The sequence below is a fragment of the Ylistrum balloti genome, unplaced genomic scaffold (assembly GCF_031769215.1).
Source record: "Ylistrum balloti isolate Yb309-2 unplaced genomic scaffold, AGI_CSIRO_Ybal_v1 Utg371268, whole genome shotgun sequence".
NCBI classification, from domain to species: Eukaryota; Metazoa; Mollusca; class Bivalvia; order Pectinida; family Pectinidae; genus Ylistrum; species Ylistrum balloti.
The window spans coordinates 680,305-699,901 of record NW_026782683.1 but is presented as its reverse complement, the minus strand read 5'-3'; the positions used below and the strand labels follow the sequence as shown (position 1 = coordinate 699,901).

Here is a 19,597-nt window from a genome sequence, read left to right as displayed (position 1 = left end):
TAGCTCAACAAAATTTATTGAGAATCTTTTTTTTTTATTTTCTTTGAAATTTCTGTTATGTGTGAATGATGTTGTGTGCTGTCTTTACAGGGTACTATTGCCTGGCTAACTCCACTGACTACACTGATAAGTCCTGTAGCAGTGGTCACTATTGTCCTGAAGGCACAACACAGAAGTATGCTAATCCATGCCCAGCTGGAACATTCAACTCTGCCACCAATCAGATCAACTCATCAGCTTGTGTAACCTGTACTCCAGGGCAATACTGTCAGAACACAGGGTTGTCAGCCCCTACTGGAAACTGCAGGTAAAAGAATATAGGTCGTTTTCTCAACCTAAAACTGCATTGTTGCAATAAACCAATTTTCTTTACCATGTTGTATTTACGTATTATTTGCCTGGCAATTTCAAGTACACAATGAAAAGGTTACTACTAGCGACTATACTGACAACTGCAAATATACAAGACGAGAGTTGTCTGCCCCTGACACTTTCGGTACATTTTGCTTATCTACCCTTTCTGGTAATTAAAGATGTTTAACGAAGAGGCTGTATGTATCATGAATTTGTCTGTTCTTACAACTGTAAGTTATAGCAGCCTGTCTTTATCAGGTACTGATTGCTGGATCTTATTAAATTTGTTTTTAAGGGTGTAAAGTACTGTCTGAATACTTTTGCAGAAGAAATGTGAGTGTGCTGCAGTTAAAAAGGAGACTCATTGTTGTATTCTGGTTTTTTTTTTTTTTAATTATCTTAATTAAAGTTCAGGAATAATTTGTAAGTAGTGTTGTGAATGTTTGATTGGTTATCTCCCTTTACAGTGGAGGATACTACTGTTCTGGTGGATCCAGTGGTTTGTTAGTGTTGTTTGTGAATGTTTGATGGGTTATCTCCCTTTACAGTGGAGGATACTACTGTTCTGGCGGATCAACCAGTCCTAATCCAACTGATGCAAGCATGGGAGGAACTTGTGTATTTGGTCAGTACTGCCCTGAGGGAAGTGATGCCCCGATCGAGTGTACACCGGGCATGTACTGTCTCGGTATTCGTCTTACAGAACCTACTGGAAACTGCTCCCAAGGTAAGACTAGAAGCAAATATCTCTGCTTGCAATCAATATCTCTCAAAAGTTTTTGTTATTATTTTATATTGAATTTATCGTATAGTGAAATACAATTTTTTCATTTTGTTGAAAGTAATTTTCTTTTTTTTTTACTTTCTTTCCTGTTACAAATCATTTTGTCATGGAATGAACTTTCTGATGTCACTTGACAAACTTGAATATGCCTGTCGTCATGCTTGATGTCATATGACTATCTCCAATTTACCTTATCATAAATTAGTCCCCCATTGGGAACTGCAGGAAGAGGGTGATTTCCATCTTCCTGTTACCTTTCCCAGGCTCGATTTCATACATCGTTTGTTACATGAACTTTATATTTTATTTAAGTTTGTTTTGTCTCTATCTCCTGTACCACTAATCATTGGAACTTCATACTTGGGGTATTGGTTCATGTTGGTGAGGCGATGTGTTGTTTGGGTACAGTAATTTGCTACGTTATCTTGCATGTGATTTAGCTAACTTCCTGTCATTGTGTGTCTCACATTTCTCATGTCTTGTGGTAGGCTACTACTGTAATGGCAGCTCATCACTGAGTACACCTCCCGATGGTTCTATGGGCGGAAACTGTCCAGCAGGCTACTATTGTCCAGAAGGAAGCTCATATCCTACTCCTTGTCCAATCGGTTACTACCGAGGATCTATTCGTGGAACCAATCCCTCATCCTGTACCATCTGTACTAAGGGTAAGTCATCACATATCAAAAGTAGACATATTTTGGCAAGGTCAGGTTGATCACATACTGTAGAATCAGTAATTTTAGGGGTTGCTATTTTCATAGATGCTGGTGGTGCTCTATATCCAGGAATTCATATGTTCACAAAATGATAAAGTTCAATAGCAATTCTGGTATTAGAGGGTTATCTTGGTACTGTTAATTCACAAAATCAAGAACTTTGAGCCAAAAGGAATGTGGTTTGTCTATAAGTAAAACAGAAAGACACCTCTGTAATTTGGTATGACCTCATTATCTTTTGATAGAATACTAAAATCATTTATTTTCGTGAGAGGTTTTTTATCTCACTTTCACAGACAAATCCACAATTTTTTATGTCCATTAAATAATATAGTGAGAAAAGCTTACATGGGTTTGTCTTAGTTCTAGTGAATTTTGTAAGCAACAAACCAGTAAAAATGTATATTTTTGGAAACCTCAAAATTTGAGCTCAACAAAAATGTCTGATTTTACAGTGCAGTATACAAAATCTGCAATAACTGGTATTACTCTGTTTCATGCCTTATACTCCTTAACCTTAGATTACATCTTAAATACTTGTATGTTGGTCAGTAAGTAGCTAGAGTATCTCTTACCAGAGATGGGTTATCTCCCTTCACAGAAATCTCTTTTACAGCTACTTTATTGTGAATACTAAATCAGAACACTAGTGTAGAGACATTTCTGTTAATACATGTACTACATGTTTTCTACTTTTGTTTTTGGAGTTTGGTACAGAGGACTTCAAATAGTCATCCACCAGAAATAAACTTAAGAACAGAGCATAATGAAGATTAATCTGTTTCATATTGTATAATTAAAAAAATCTTCAAATTTTGTCCTCAAGAGGAACAACATTAAGTTCAATTTGATATGAAATCTTCCAGGAAAATACTGTGACACAGAGGGTCTAAGTGCACCTGCTGGAGACTGTTCCCCAGGATACTACTGTCCAGCTGGTCAGATCTCATCAACACCTTCAAACTACAGCTGTGACCCTGGCTACTTCTGTGTGGGTGGCAAAGAAGCACAAGAGGCCTGTCCTTCGGGTACCTATCAGGTAAATATTTATCTGTATACAGACAGCGCCACCTATTATCATTGACTAAAATAATTTTGTTTTTTTTTAATAAACCAAGGTATTTCAGAATAATAGAAAATGCTCAGGATTAACAGGAAGGAATATTCAACTGAATAGTTTTTTTTCATACCAGATTGGTGATTGTATAAAAGCTTGTTGTTTCAAGAACATTGTAATAAGTGCAGGTGGAAACATTAGATTGATGTTAACAAATATAGTAAATATGTGTAAAATATTGAGAACATAGTTGATGTGTTAAGTCAACAACTCTGAGCTGCCTACCTGTGAGGCATCAACTTCAGTTCAATTTTACAAAGGTAGATAATTAGATGGAAAAAATATTTCTTCATCTAACCTTTGCACTGTTTAGTATTTAAGCAGACATGTTAAAAGGTTGAAATATTGGTACACAATTAATCGTTCTATGACCTTGACGTTTTTTCATAGATCAATCCTGGTCAGTCACTGTGTCTTACCTGTCCGGAGGGTTACTACTGTAATGCTACATTTGGACCTGTGGTCAACTTCGCCTCCACTGTTTGTCCTGAGGGTTATTACTGTCCAAACGGCACAGAGCACGCCAATCAATATCCCTGTCCAAGAGGAACATTCAACAATAGGACAGGTATATCAGGCTTGATCCCACTAAATGAGAGATTTACTAAAAATAGATCTAAAACAAGTATCAGATAGTCGGTTATATTCACAGGGAAGATTTTTTCGCTGTTTCACAGTACATTGAAATTATCATGAAAATTTAGTCCATAAAATAACGTCACACTTGTGTAGAAAATATCCTTCTACATCCAGATCATGAAATTTAACTTATTAAAATAAAATTTGATCATTTTAAAAGAAAACGGCATAAAATTCTGATTCATGAAAATTATGGACTGTACAGTAGTTTCCGTTTTAAAGTCTGATTTTGTGTGATCAAGAGTTTCACACACAGTGTCAGTAATATTAATGTCCTTCATGGTGAAATATTTAATTAACACTGTACTTCATTTCTCTGACAGTAAATGGTGTAATATCCCCCACCTATGCTACCAACAAATACGGTTAAATTGTCCTTTGATAAGCCCGGTCCTTGTCTTTGGTTCACGGTGCTAGGCTCATTGTAATGTAATTCAGAAAAATTGTTTAAGTAAGAAATAAAGTGTGTAACACATGTAAGACTGTCATCAATTTATCAAAGTAGACAAACTGTAGTAGATAACACTTGTACAAATTGAGTGGTTTATGGCTTGTTGGTCTCTCTACAGGTTTAACCAACTCATCGGAGTGCTCGCCCTGTACTGGGAAATGGGCTTGTGACCAGGTGGGATTGACGTACCCCTTACAACTATGTTCTGCAGGCTACTTTTGTCGTGAGGGTGCTGATTCTACCACACCCGACTGTAAGTCTCATTTCTGATTACGTCAAAATGTCATAATGTTAGGTTTCAATTTAAAGGTCATACATAATCTGTTGTTTCTTGGAATAATTTAACTGAACTTCTGTATTATATCAGTATCATATTTTACTTAACTTCTGTATTACATCAGTGTCATCTTTAACTGAACTTCTGTATTACATCAGTGTCATAATTAACTGAACTTCTGTAATACATCAGTGTCATATTTAACTGAACTACTGTATCACATCAGTGTCATATTTAACTGAACTACTGTATCACATCATTGTCATATTTAACTGAACTACTGTATCACATCAGTATCATATTTAAATGAACTACTGTATCACATCAGTATCATATTTAACTGAACTACTGTATCACATCAGTGTCATATTTAACTGAACTACTGTATCACATCAGTGTCATATTTAACTGAACTACTGTATCACATCAGTATCATATTTAACTGAACTACTGTATCACATCAGTATCATATTTAAATGAACTACTGTATTTTATCAGTATCACATATTTAGCCCATATTTGATATTCTTTGTCCTGTAATATTAGTTACACAGACAGTATAGTTATCAGATGTTGTTTTTCTCTGACAGTGATAAATGCAGACGACTGCCCCGCAGGATCCTACTGCCCCGAGGGTACAGACGAACCCATCCCCTGCCCCCTGGGATCATACAGTAACACCCCCAACCTACATATGGAAAGTCAGTGTCTTAACTGCACAGGTGGTTATTTCTGTAATGAGACTGGACTGACCGCTCCAGTTGGACAATGCTTGGAGAGAAATTATTGTCCGTCTGGTTCTAGATCCAGAACTGAGTTCATATGTCCAGTTGGTCACTTCTGCGGCTTAGGAACAGAATATCCTGACCAGTGTACGAACGGTACATTCTCTGACGCCACAGGACTTGCCTTTAGCTACGAGTGTGCCAACTGTACAGCTGGATATTATTGTAATGGAAACGCACTAACAAATGTCACAGGACCCTGTAAAGCAGGTAAGTCCACACAGCCATTAAGTCTGACACACAAACATCACAGGACCCTGTAAAGCAGGTAAGTCCACACAGCCATTAAGTCTGACACACAAATATCACAGGACCCTGTAAAGCAGGTAAGTCCACACAGCCATTAAGTCTGATACAAACATTACAGGACCATGTAAAGCATGTAAGTCCACACAATGCCTTAAATACTACGCATATGCTCAATGGATAAAGTTTACAGGAACTTCACTCTAGTCAAGCATTTTCTCACAGCTGTCATTTACCATTGTTATGGCTGTGGAACTTTTTTTGTACCTTATTGAAACCAAAATCTTACAAATTTCTGGGAAATAAAATTACCAAACAAATAAAGCATGTTGATTATTAAATGTTTGATCGACTGTTGCAGGTCATTACTGTCCATCAGGATCCAGTGTGGAGAGTCAGGTTGTCTGTCCAGCAGGCATGCACTGTCCAGAAGGCAGTGCAGCTCCACAGGATTGTCTTGCTGGATCCTTTGTCGACTATGATGGAGCCTCCATCTGTTCCGTGTGTCCTGAAGGTTTGTTTTTTTTGTAAACTGTTACCAACTTGCGGCATAACCCTTCACAATTTCTAAATGAAGAGTAAAAGAACACACAGACACAATATTATGTTATTATGTGATGGGGCAGTCTCACATGCACTGTCCACGCAATGTCTCAATAAGTTTTCAACATATCAACTTCAAACTTTATAGGAAAGTTCATTACCATTAAAGTAATTTACAGAGTTATGGCCCCTTATTGTAATTACCTAAACTACGTCTGCTCATTATCTCTGGTAATTTCCAACAGATATGCTTAAAACTTCACAGGGATGCTCATTACCACCATAGCTCGGACAGATTTAATAAACAAAATTGTTTACCTGTAATTTACTTGCCACATACGCCCAGTGATTTACTCGCCACTTATGCCCAGTGGTTTAGTCGCCACGTACGCCCAGTGATTTACTCGCCACGTACGCCCAGCGGTTTACTCGCCACGTACGCCCAGTGGTTTAGTCGCCACTGACGCCCAGTGATTTACTCGCCACGTACACCCAGTGGTTTACTCGCCACGTATGCCCAGTGGTTTAGTCGCCACTGACGCCCAGTGGTTTACTCGCCACTGATGCCGGGTGATTTACTCACCACTGACGCCGGGTGATTTACTCGCCACTGATGCCCAGTGGTTTACTCGCCACTGACGCCGGGTGATTTACTCGCCACTGACGCCGGGTGATTTACTCGCCACTGACGCCCAGTGGTTTAGTCGCCACTGACGCCGGGTGATTTACTGTGGTTTCCTCCACCATTTAACATCTGGCACTGTCTGTAAATAACCTTAATGTGTTGATCAGACATTCTTTCTTTTTCCTGTTGTAAAATGCTCATTCAACCTATGATGGATGCAGTATTCTTGTTTCCAGCAATAAGCCCAGGAGGCGGACACATTCCTTCATTCTTAAAGTTGGTGAGGGGACTTTTACAGAACAAATGGATAAAATTTCAACTGCAACACATTGGTGAGCTTATATTACCAGACATGGGCTTAAAAGGAAATTTGATGTTGTAGGTTATTATTGTGTACCAGAGCATGTGATTCCCGGTATAGCCTCCACTGCTAAAGCTGCTTGTCCTGTCGGATTCTTCTGTCCTAATGGAACTGGACATGACTGGCAGCCATGTCCAGCTGGCACCTTCAGCAACATAACTGGACTACAGAAGGCCGAGGATTGTACACCCTGCACGGATGGACAATTTTGTCAAGGTTTGCATAAAAAGACTTCAGTTACACTATGACTTTGATCCTCGTCAATGAAACTAATTATCTCTTATTACTTCATTACCTAAAAATAGAAGTAGTTTACTTGCTTCCATATTCTTTGCACGAGATTTACTTCCCTTCGTCAGTCAATGCAAGCAACAAAATAGACAATCCTTAAATGAATTATATATGAAGATTTCTTAGTATTCATCAGACACCAGACTGATAATTTGAAACATAAAAAGTTTGTGTTTTAAACCGAGGATATCATTTCAATGCTAAAAATATATTCTATATTACTGTACACATAACTCTATCTGAAACCTTACTTACTGCATTTAATGTATGTTGTTTGTCTGTCATAAAGTTATATTTAGCACAATTTACTTTAAATCACTTACATTTTGTGAGGATTTATTTTCACATTAATATGCGTGAAGAGTCAATCGCAAATTCAAATCTCTCTGGATTATTTGTACAAAAGTAACTCTGGAGGGCATCCATGTTGATTCGGCTACCGGTATCAGAGCCCCAAATACCTCAACATTCGTGAACTTAAAGTAATTTCTAGATCGCATTTCACAAAATTATGTATTCATGAATATGACTGATGAGGAAAATTTGCAACATAATGTATTAACGAAATCTAAGTGATTTAAAGTATGCAGTAGATAAAACATGCAGAAACACCTGTTGTGACTAATGTCTAAAGCTTATCAGGTTTTGTTGTAGTTTCAATGTTTTCTAAATGAAAGACTTTTTGTTCTGTGTACAGGAGCCAACTTAACATCGCCTTCAGGTCCCTGTATGGGCGGTTACTTCTGTGTCTCAGGGGTAGATCGCGCCAACCCACTCATGTTGAATGACACCCAGTGTCCAACAGGCACAGTTCACCCAATCATCGGCCATGAATGTCCAACTGGTCACTACTGTCCAGAGGGATCAGGCAATCCAATTGGCTGTCCAGCAGGCTCGTACCAAAATCTAACCAATCAGATCAATTGTAAGAGCTGTCCAGAGGGCTACTTTTGCTATGCTAACACTTCTGATTACAGTGCTAACATTTGTCCTGGTGGTCACTACTGTGGCCTGAATACCACTGACCCCACCATGTTGCCATGTCCACCTGGTACCTACAACAACCTGACCACACAACAAACCATTGATTCCTGTGTGCCCTGTGATCCTGGCATGTACTGCCAAGGTGATGGTAATGCCTTCCCTACAGGAAACTGTTCAGCAGGCTGGTACTGTACTAATAGATCTCATGAGGCTCAGGTAAGTGTGGCTGACATTGTTTTATTAATGATAAGATGGAGGAATTTGAAGTTCCTCTTCAGAAAGTTTGGGATTCACATTTATAGGCCCTTTTAGTCACTTTAATGTCTGACAAACATGTCTACAGGTGGTATCATTTTCTGAGACTCTTTGTCTCCTACTGAAAATCTCTTTGAACAAATGAAAGAGTAATGAATATAGTGTAGCACTGGATTACAGATTTTAATGATGTGATATTGTGATACTTTTAGCCAACTTCCAATGGAGGAGAATGCCAGGCTGGGTTCTTCTGTCCAGAAGGATCTTATGCCATGCAAAATTGTACACCAGGAAAATACTGTCAGACTAACGGCCTAGCCTTGCCCACTAACGACTGTGACGGCGGATACTACTGTCCAGGTGGCGCCACCTCTGCCAAAGAAATTGTCTGTCCAGTTGGTCACTACTGTCCGATTGGAACAGATCTTCCCAATGCCTGTCGGAACGGAACATATGCATCAACAACAGGTCTGCAGAGCGAGGGGGAGTGTACAGAATGTGATCCAGGCTTCTACTGTAATGGAACGGGTCTAAGTGCCACAACAGGTCTATGTGATGCAGGTAGGATGGTATCCGTAATGTCTCGACAAATTGAAAAAGAAATAGAAAGCAAATCTATTACATTTATAAAAATGTGTTGATCTCAATTTACACTAACAAAAATAATGGTCCGTCTGTAAGCATGGAAATACTTCACCACTTTAGCATGGTAATGTGTACCGTGACCTTCATCGCGTGATTGTAAGGGCTTCACACTAGATTTGTGAAATGCCCTGTAAATTATACTTTGACGATATTTTGCCTGAATCTGTATTATGACCTTTGACCTGTAGGTTTCTACTGTCCCGGAGGTCAGAGTGTGCCAGATCCCTATGACTACCGTTGTACTCCTGGCCACTATTGTACCGTAGGCACAGGAACACCCTACCGTTGTGCCAGTGGGGAGTACCAGAACGAGTACCAACAATCGTCCTGTAAACAGTGTCCAGCAGGTATATACAAAAGGGCAAGGTTGTAGAAACTCACATGTGACATTTGACCTTTACCTATAAATAGTATCCAGTGGGAATACATGTATACAGAAAGGTGCCTCAGAGAAAACCAGACAGTAACCATTGATCTTATGAAAGAGGCCTGTAATACCTGTAATATTGTTCCTAGAAACATTTAAAACTTGTTTGTAATGGTGCTTGTAGGTTACTTCTGTGACAGTAGTTTGGGGCCAGTGGGAGAACTGACTAACAGCAGCTGTCCAGAGGGATTCTATTGTCCTGCAATGACCAATCTATCCAGCCAGTTCCCCTGTCCTGCTGGTACCTATAACAATCGCACTGGAATCACTATTGAAGCAGATTGCCAAGCTTGTCCTCCTGGGAAATATTGCCAGTCCACCGGGCTACCGGCTCCCGAGGGAGACTGTTTCCCAGGGTGAGTATATCCTGTACAGGGCTACCGGCTCCCGAGGGAGACTGTTTCCCAGGGTGAGTATACTGTGTACAGGGCTACCGGCTCCCGAGGGAGACTGTTTCCCAGGGTGAGTATATCCTGTACAGGGCTACCGGCTCCCGAGGGAGACTGTTTCCCAGGGTGAGTATACTGTGTACAGGGCTACCGGCTCCCGAGGGAGACTGTTTACCAGGGTGAGTATACTGTACAGGGCTACCAGCTCCTGAGGGAGACTGTTTCTCAGGGTGAGTATACTGTGTACAGGGCTACCAGCTCCCGAGGGAGACTGTTTCCCAGGGTAAGTATAAACTGTACAAGTCTACTGGCTCCCGAGGGAGACTGTTTCTCAGGGTGAGTATACTGTGTACAGGGCTACCGGCTCCCAAGGGAGACTGTTTCCCAGGGTGAGTATAAACTGTACAGGGCTACCGGCTCCCAAGGGAGACTGTTTCCCAGGGTGAGTATAAACTGTACAGGTCTACTGGCTCCAGAGGGAGACTGTTTCTCAGGGTGAGTATACTGTGTACAGGGCCACCAGATCCTGTAGGGGGACTGTTTCCCAGGGTGAGTATACTGACAGGGCTACCAGCTCCTGAGGGAGACTGTTTCTCAGGGTGAGTATACTGTGTACAGGGCTACCAGCTCCCGAGGGAGACTGTTTCCCAGGGTGAGTATAAACTGTACAGGTCTACTGGCTCCCGAGGGAGACTTTTTCTCAGGGTGAGTATACTGTGTACAGGGCTACCGGCTCCCAAGGGAGACTGTTTCCCAGGGTGAGTATAAACTGTACAGGGCTACCAGCTCCCAAGGGAGACTGTTTCCCAGGGTGAGTATAAACTGTACAGGTCTACTGGCTCCCGAGGGAGACTGTTTCTCAGGGTGAGTATACTGTGTACAGGGCTACCGGCTCCCAAGGGAGACTGTTTCCCAGGGTGAGTATAAACTGTACAGGGCTACCGGCTCCCAAGGGAGACTGTTTCCCAGGGTGTGTATAAACTGTACAGGTCTACTGGCTTCAGAGGGAGACTGTTTCCCAGGGTGAGTATATCCTGTACAGGGCTACTGGCTCCCGAGGGAGACTGTTTCCCAGGGTGAGTATAAACTGTACAGGGCAACCGGCTCCCGAGGGAGACTGTTTCCCAGGGTGAGTATAAACTGTACAGGTCTACTGGCTCCAGAGGGAGACTGTTTCCCAGGGTGAGTATACTGTGCACAGGGCGACCGGCTCCCAAGGGAGACTGTTTCCCAGGGTGAGTATACTGTGTACAGGGCCACCAGATCCTGTAGGGAGACTGTTTCCCAGGGTGAGTATACTGTGTACAGGGCTACCGGCTCCCGAGGGAGACTGTTTCCCAGGGTGAGTATATACTGTACAGGGCTACTTTTGCTGGTTGTTTTATAAGAACTTCCAACCTTATGAAAATGTTTTAAAATTGGGGGCTATGTTTCTCACTGTCAACTCTGTCCTGATGGTTGTAGATGTGTGTGACCTTTGAACTGTAATGATTAATCTATAAGATAACGTCTTGATGTTCACCTTGGTTTGTAGGTACTACTGTAATGGAAGTACAACTGAACCGACACCTTCTGAAGGTTTGTGTCCGATAGGAAGTTACTGTCCTTTAGGATCCTACAAGCCGATTCCCTGTCCAGACGGAACCATCGCCTCCAGCACAGGAAACGTTGATCTCACGTATTGCGAGTCATGTAAACCAGGCAACTACTGTACACCGGACAGCTCCAGAAATGGTATGCTGGGAAAGAAAAATGGGGAAAGCCATAAAGTTTCACAAAAAAGGTTTGGGTTGGGGGGGGGAGGAGTCACAGGCACAAGATGTGGGAGAGTCTGGTGGTCTGGTGGCACAATGGTAATGCATTTGCCTTTCACTTAGCCACCTGGGGTTAGATTCCCGGAACAGATGTGAAAAGGTAAGGGGTCACCTGCCTGACGACGTGGATTTTCTCCAGGTACTCCGGTTTCCTCCCAACAATAAGACCCCACACAGGCTTACATCTGGGCCAGTAATAAGTTGAAATAGCTTGATACGCAATTTTAAAATAAATAAAGTTTATATCTATATGTAAGGGAGTCGTAAGGCTTGCCATGAAAAATGTGGGGTTCAGGAGACATTGAAACCAGCAAGAGTCCAATATATAACAAATACAGTATGGGAAATGGTAGATGTTGTTTACTTTGATTAAGTCATGTTAGCAGATATTCTCTATATAAATACATTAGAGATCTACAATTATTTTACCACAGTAAGTTTCTATCAAAATATATATATATCAGATTTGAAAATTCTTTATCAATCTTCCTTGAGTTGGTCAAATTAATTAATTAGTTGATAATCATTTGATATTTTTAATTAGATTTCAATCCTTTTGAAACGTTCGTCATTAAAAAGATCATCAAACTTAATTTTAATTGATACAGGCCCCTGAGACCTTTTGTAAAAGATATATTTAGAGAACTGTTTTTTACAGGTCAAGTGGTCACTGGTAGGTGATGCATCCCGAATAATGCATTGTTGTTTGTGAATCGTGTATATAGTATATTGCTTTTAATTGATGTTGTGTATGTGGTATATGTGTCGTTTTGCAGCCTTTTAAAAAATGTCCATGCTATATAAATTTCCAGTTTCCTCGTTAGCCAAATTGAATGGTTCATCCTTTTGGGATATTTAGCGTATGTTAGATGGCCACATAACTTTGTGGAAATTTGAGCTGAATACTTGTTACCATAAAGGTAGTGAGGTGGCACAGTGGGTAACACACTCGCCTTTCACCTGGCCGTCTGATGTTTGATTCCCAGAACGGACGTGAAAAGGTAAGGAGTCACCTGGGTTTTTCCCTGGTTACTCCGGTTTCCTCCCACCATAAGACCCCTCGCACGTTTACATCTAGGCCAACAAGAGTGATTAGTATCAGTTGAATTACCTTATTTAGCAATTGTTGTAAAATAAATAAAGCTTATGTTATTGAGGAATTCACGTTTAAAGCTGAAAAACATGTGTTGCCAAATGACTTCCAGTATTTAGTGTAAATTTCCCCCATGCGTAAATGTCCACATCTACTGTAAGTGTTTGTGATATAAGCATGTGTATGTTTCAGTTGACAGCTTTGCTTTGTTTAGATTTAAGTTGCGAAAAGTCTTGTTACATCATGCTTATGTCCTTTGATTGAATATGGTGGTGCATGAAGCAGAGGTCAAAGTTCACAGTCACTAGCTTGTTATTGAAAGGTTATAGGTCACATTCACACACTTCCTATACTGTAGGTAGTGTAATTAGTTAAAAATATCTCATGTACATCTAAATCAAATAAAATTCCGTTAAAACTGAGATTTCACTAATTTACATCAATGATATAATAAGACATTCACAGAAGTCACGACAGGGGAGATAACAATCTTATCTATAAAATTCGTTTAGAAATATTCATCATAAGCTGTGTAGGTTATAGTCTGTTTCATATAAATATGTATGCTAAATTGTTATTCAGCTAATAATAGGATTTTTTTTTTAAATATGAATGCTTTTACATGGTATGTTTATATATAGACTATATTCAGTTTCATTTGAAATGTGTTCTATAGTCTTTATCTACTAAGTACGAGGTCTATAGTCTGTTTCACTTAATTCTTCAGGTTATAGTCTACCATGTGATGCTGGCTATATTTGTCTTAATGGGTCAAACATTGCTACCCCGACCGATGGAATCATTGGGTATGAGTGTCCAGCTGGACACTACTGTCAGTCTGGAGATGTTAAGGAAACTCCATGTGAGGTCGGAACTTATGCACCTAGTACAAAACATGGTTAGTATCAAACTGGTTTATTTTCCTAAATTTTGCATTTTAAGTTTGAAATAGTCTTTTCATCATCACGAAATTACACTAATGAGGAAAACAATAATGTCAGTAGTGGTTAAAAGATAGAACAAAACTTACTTAAATAACCATTGTTACAGTATAGCACTGTATTTTTAAGAATGGAATGAAATGGTGAGAAATTTTTATCTTGAAAATAACATTAATAAGAAAACTGTACCATGTTCCATGATGTCCAGTTTGCTTCAAATAAAGGACTTTCTGAAATCTTTTAAAGTAAGTAATTTTCATATTTGGTAATTATGTGTAATCAACATGAGGAAATTTGTGATTTAAGCGGTATGTCGGGATTGCCCTGAAGGCCGAACATGTCCTCAACAGGGTATGAACTACACGGAGATATGTCCTGCTGGATATTACTGTCCTAATGGAACATCTGACAACGGTCAACCATGCCCCTTAGGTATTGTCTTGGAATTTTCCCTCAATAAGAACAAACGTTAGAGCAGTAAAGTTAAAAACATCTGTAAATTCATAATGCTATCATTCATACAACATAACCTTCAAAAGAACAACGACCTTGACCTGAAGTTTTAAAGGCGACCTTTGTCCTTATGAATTCCCAAAAATAGTAATAATCTTTTATATACTTTATTTGAACTTTACCCCAACAAAGATTTTGAGGTATGACCCAATTTTCTAATCTTCTTCAAAAAAATTTTGTTTATGTAAACTTCATCCTTGACTTTGACTTGTGCAGGTTCCTACAGTTCACTGACAGGCCTTGTCAACTCGTGGGACTGTCAGGGATGCCCTCCTGGAAAGTTCTGTAATGCAACTGGCCTCGGAAGTCCTGCTGGAGATTGTATGGCTGGGTACCTATGTGTTGCAAATGCGACACAAGAAGCACCAAACGATGGACTAAACATGCCCTGTCCTGCGGGACATTACTGCTTAGAAGGTGAGTGACACACCTTACATCCTCAGTGTGAGGAAGATTTATGCCCTGTCCTGTGGGACATTACTGCTGAGAAGGTGAGAGTGACACACCTTACACCCTCGGTGTGAGGAAGATTAATGCCCTGTCCTGCGGGACATTACTGCATAGAAGGTGAGTGACACACCTTACATCCTCAGTGTGAGGAAGATTAATGCCCTGTCCTGCGGGACATTACTGCCTGGAAGGTGAAAGTGTTACAACTTACACCCTCAGTGTGAGGAAGATTTATGCCCTGTCCTGCGGGACATTACAGCTTAGAAAGTGAGAGTGACACACATCTTACATTCTTAGTGTGAGGAAGATTTATGCCCTTTCCTGTGGGACATTACTGCTTAGAAGGTGAGTGACACACCTTACACCCTCAGTGTGAGGAGGATTTCTGTGTTCAACCATACTTCTGCCTTGTCATAGCAGTAACACTTGATTAACCTTGGCACTAAAATGTGTATATCGTAAATATCCATCAATATTCCCTCTCATATATTGGTGAAATTCAGTAGTTATGTCAATGCTTACTGTATCAATGTCCTCTAATAAGACCCCCCCCTATTTTAAGCAATCAGTAATGTTTTTGCTCCTTTGGCATGTATTAGGATAAATACCAGAATATACACTCTCTAGGACAAAAACATCAGAGAGCTGTGGACATTTTCAGTTTTTATTCCAAAAACAAATTTCTTATCTTTTGAAAATCATGAATGAAAATAAAATAAGAGGATGATTTCAGTCTTTATGGGCCAAGTGACCCTAGTCGCCTCAGTATGTGTTCTTGTACAATCTTTCTTGAACCATGAGGATATCATGTCGTTGATATTTCTTTCACATATAGGTGGTGTAACAGCTGAGCCATGTCCACGTGGAACATTCCGGAACCAGACAGGTGGTGGTGTTTTAAGTGACTGCTGGATGTGTTCTGGAGGTTACTACTGTCAGAATGAGGCTCTAACCACGCCCACGGGTATGTGTGCTGAGCGATACTACTGCCCAGAGTCGGCCAACATCAGCACTTCAACACCCACAGATTACATCTGCCCGACTGGACATTACTGCCCGCTGGGAACTGCTGACCCTGAGCCTTGTGGAGTTGGTAAGAACTAGAAGCTGTATTGACAGTTTGTTATTTGAGAAAATTGTTGGTGTTAACACTGGATTTTAAAACCAAAGGTTAACATTCAAGTTTTCACTAATATTAACACAGAGTGTCAAGCATTTGACTTTAATATTAAGACAGGAATAGAAAAATTATCTTTCTCCCATACTCTTACAGATAAAAAGAAGATGCATTTTGTCGTCAAGAAATGTCTGAAGCTTTGGATATAGTTTCTATAAATAGATATAATTTTGATTGACAGGAACCTACCAGCCTAATTCCGGTCAACTTGACTGTGTAACGTGCCCTAGCGGCTTTAGCTGTATGGTCAACACAAGTGTCCCTGAGCCTTGTCCAGCCTATTCCTACTGTCCTAATGGCACCTCAGACCCCTTCCTGTGTCCAAACGGTACTTACACTGATGCCAGTGATACCGGGCTGGAGAAGCCAGAGGACTGCAAGGAATGTTCAGCAGGTAAGTATTTGTTGTCTGGTGGTAGGGAATTTGGAAGTGTTTCTGGTAAGTAGGGGACATTTGATAGTGTGCCTGTGCTTGGATTGTGTGACTGGAGGGTAGGGGATGTGTAGAATTGTGTGACTGGTGGATAGGGGATTTGTAGAATTGTGTGACTGGTGGGTAGGGGATGTGTAGAATTGTGTGACTGGTGGGTAGGGGATGTGTAGAATTGTGTGACTGGTGGGTAGGGGATGTGTAGAATTGTGTGACTGGTGGGTAGGGAATGTGTGGAATTGTGTGACTGGTGGGTAGGGGATGTGTAGAGTTATGTGACTGGTGGGTAGGGAATGTGTGACATTGTGTGACTGGTGGGTAGGGGATGTGTAGAATTGTGTGACTGGTGGGTAGGGGATGTGTAGAATTGTGTGACTGGTGGGTAGGGGATGTGTAGAATTGTGTGACTGGTGGGTAGGGAATGTGTGGAATTGTGTGACTGGTGGGTAGGGGATGTGTAGAATTATGTGACTGGTGGGTAGGGAATGTGTGACATTGTGTGACTGGTGGGTAGGGGATGTGTAGAATTGTGTGACTGGTGGGTAGGGGATGTGTAGAATTGTGTGACTGGTTGGGTAGGGGATGTGTGAAGGTGTCTATGATAAGTATGAGTCATGTGACATCTCTCTTCACTAGAAGGTACTGTTTTTTAGGTAGGGGATGTGTGAAGGTGTCTATGATAAGTATGAGTCATGTGACATCTCTCTTCACTAGAAGGTACTGTTTTTTGTTTTTCAGATTGTAAAGAATTCTACTTTATGTTATAATTACCAGTACTGATCCTTCACTCAGGTTTTCTGTTCTTTCTGTAACATTCAGAAAGTATTCAATGATTTCATAATATTTCATTTCTTTTATGACCCCAATCTAGTTTTATAGGGCAAAGACAATAATTTCTTAGTATGTTTTAGCATAAAGATAATAGATCTATTTCCCCTGCATTTTCCAAGAAGAGAAAGTTTTAGCGATCTGTTATCAGAGCCAGGAGGAGGGATGAACATAAGTAAATATATATAGTTGTAGGATTGATATGACATAAACTTAACGATAGAATTGTATTATATGTAAAAGTGTTTTACTACCGTCATTCCCAGGGAAATACTGTGTTGGTGGCCGTATTGCTGGAGATTGTGCAGCAGGATACCTTTGTCTGAAAGGTCAAAGTGTTCCTGATCCCCCAGACGAAAACCGCCCACTTGGTGGAAACTGTACTTATGGCTTCTACTGTCCTGCAGGTATGTACTGGTTAAAGATATAATTATAAAACCTCTTAAGATCTAAATACATTCATATTTATGTGCTGACCTGTTAAAAGATTTATCAAACAAATATGGCTGACTAACGTAACCGTGGTATTTGTGTTCAACTTGTGACGTCACAGATCTGCGTGTACTCAAAACGGGGTCAATGCTCAATCCGTACAGGTGTGTTTTTCAAACAACGTTAAATATCTCGATGAATATTTATTTTTCAGAGTTTGTTCTTGTTGTAGCTATTTTATAATTTTAAAGGGATTTTGAATATATAAAAAACAATAGCAGTACACTATCACTTTAAGGTGATCATAAGGGGAAAGATTCTTTAGTTGGTGAATTAGAGGCTTACCCAATTTTTCTGCTTAAAAAACCTTACCCAGGGGGATGAGATTCCCTATCTCACACCTGAGGGATTATTTTTCCTCTTCTTATCAATGTAATGTTATTCATACATGGTAGTGTTGAAGTGAAGCTATTGATTCATTGGTAGATTAAATATACAATAAACAAACAAAAAATCAACACAAATGAGAATGGAAACAAATTAGGATTATTTATGTCTTCATCGTAGCTCAGATTCTGTTGTTACAGTGAAGTTATAGGAATGTTAAGGTGCAGGCTATTGGTTACTACAAGGATGTAGCACACTGGTCAAAGTTTTAATTCACCTGCTAAAGAGGATAATTTGTCTTGTTGACAGGAACTACGGTGGTACAGACTTGTCCAGCTCTGCGGTATATAACTTGGGAAGGTGCAGCCTCAGCATCAGAGTGTGACGTTTGTCCGGGCGGATTTATCTGTCCAGATAATTCCACCGTGTCAGAACCATGTCCTGCTGGGTTCTACTGTGAGGTCAGCAAGGCTATAGCTGCTTGTCCTGAAACAACTTACAATCCTGTACAAGGGGCAGATGATGTCAGCTACTGTCTGCCTTGTCCAGCAGGCTATTTCTGTAACACTACAGGGATGGCAAACTACACAGTGAATCCCTGTGAAACAGGATGGTACTGTACCAATGCCACAACTGCACCTCAGCCCTGCCCACCAGGCACATACAGGTGAATTTATGTCAATAATATACTCTCCAACCCCCCACCCCCACCCCTCCCACTGCTCTCAGCACATACAGGTGAACTTATGTCAGTAATACACTTTCCCCTCAGTCCAGCCACCCACACTCTACCTTTCTTAGTTACAGTTGTAAGATTTTTGTGAATATCTGCTCATTTGTATTTTTTTTAATAGAGATCAGATAGCAGCCGGAAGTGATGCTGATTGTGCCCGATGTCCAGCTGGCTTCATGTGTCCAAACTTTAGTATGAGTTATGGTGGAGACCAATGCACAACTGGCTACTACTGTCCAGAGGGATCCCACAACGAGACCATCTGTCAGGCAGGTCTGTATCAAAACTGTATTTGTGGTCCCTGTATCAAAACTGTATTTGTGGGCCCTGTATCAAAACTGTATTTGTCGGCCCTGTATCAAAACTGTGTTTGTGGGCCCTGTATCAAAACTATTTGTGGGTCCTGTATCAAAACTTTTTGTGGGCCCTGTATCAAAACTGTATTTGTGGGCCCTGTATCAAAACTGTATTTGTGGGCCCTGTATCAAAACTGTATTTGTGGGCCCTGTATCAAAACTGTATTTGTGGGCCCTGTATCAAAACTGTATTTGTGGTCCCTGTATCAAAACTGTATTTGTGGGCCCTGTATCAAAACTGTATTTGTGGGCCCTGTATCAAAACTGTATTTGTGGGCCCTGTATCAAAACTGTATTTGTGGGCCCAGTATCAAAACTGTATTTGTGGGCCCAGTATCAAAACTGTATTTGTGGTCCCTGTATCAAAACTGTATTTGTGGGCCCTGTATCAAAACTGTATTTGTGGGCCCAGTATCAAAACTGTATTTGTGGGCCCTGTATCAAAACTGTATTTGTGGGCCCTGTATCAAAACTGTATTTGTGGGCCCTGTATCAAAACTGTATTTGTGGGCCCTGTATCAAAACTGTATTTGTGGGCCCTGTATCAAAAC

The 19,597-nt window shown here is 40.5% G+C and overlaps 1 protein-coding gene across 1 annotated transcript in view; it reads left to right on the top strand.

Annotated features, from left to right (window-relative positions):
• The window catches only part of LOC132561707 (uncharacterized), a 161,663-nt gene that overhangs the window by 102,271 nt on the left and 39,795 nt on the right, over positions 1-19,597 (top strand). Inside the window, exons 80-101 of the mRNA XM_060226406.1 lie at positions 91-307; positions 903-1,081; positions 1,627-1,806; positions 2,724-2,896; positions 3,365-3,542; positions 4,183-4,317; positions 4,932-5,336; positions 5,734-5,886; positions 6,923-7,117; positions 7,890-8,392; positions 8,644-8,992; positions 9,265-9,423; positions 9,628-9,859; positions 11,427-11,626; positions 13,527-13,697; positions 14,047-14,172; positions 14,470-14,670; positions 15,539-15,796; positions 16,062-16,274; positions 17,405-17,545; positions 18,267-18,624; positions 18,812-18,963. Coding sequence (XP_060082389.1) covers positions 91-307; positions 903-1,081; positions 1,627-1,806; positions 2,724-2,896; positions 3,365-3,542; positions 4,183-4,317; positions 4,932-5,336; positions 5,734-5,886; positions 6,923-7,117; positions 7,890-8,392; positions 8,644-8,992; positions 9,265-9,423; positions 9,628-9,859; positions 11,427-11,626; positions 13,527-13,697; positions 14,047-14,172; positions 14,470-14,670; positions 15,539-15,796; positions 16,062-16,274; positions 17,405-17,545; positions 18,267-18,624; positions 18,812-18,963 — 4,878 coding nt within the window. The remainder of the gene's footprint in view (positions 1-90; positions 308-902; positions 1,082-1,626; positions 1,807-2,723; positions 2,897-3,364; positions 3,543-4,182; positions 4,318-4,931; positions 5,337-5,733; positions 5,887-6,922; positions 7,118-7,889; positions 8,393-8,643; positions 8,993-9,264; positions 9,424-9,627; positions 9,860-11,426; positions 11,627-13,526; positions 13,698-14,046; positions 14,173-14,469; positions 14,671-15,538; positions 15,797-16,061; positions 16,275-17,404; positions 17,546-18,266; positions 18,625-18,811; positions 18,964-19,597) is intronic.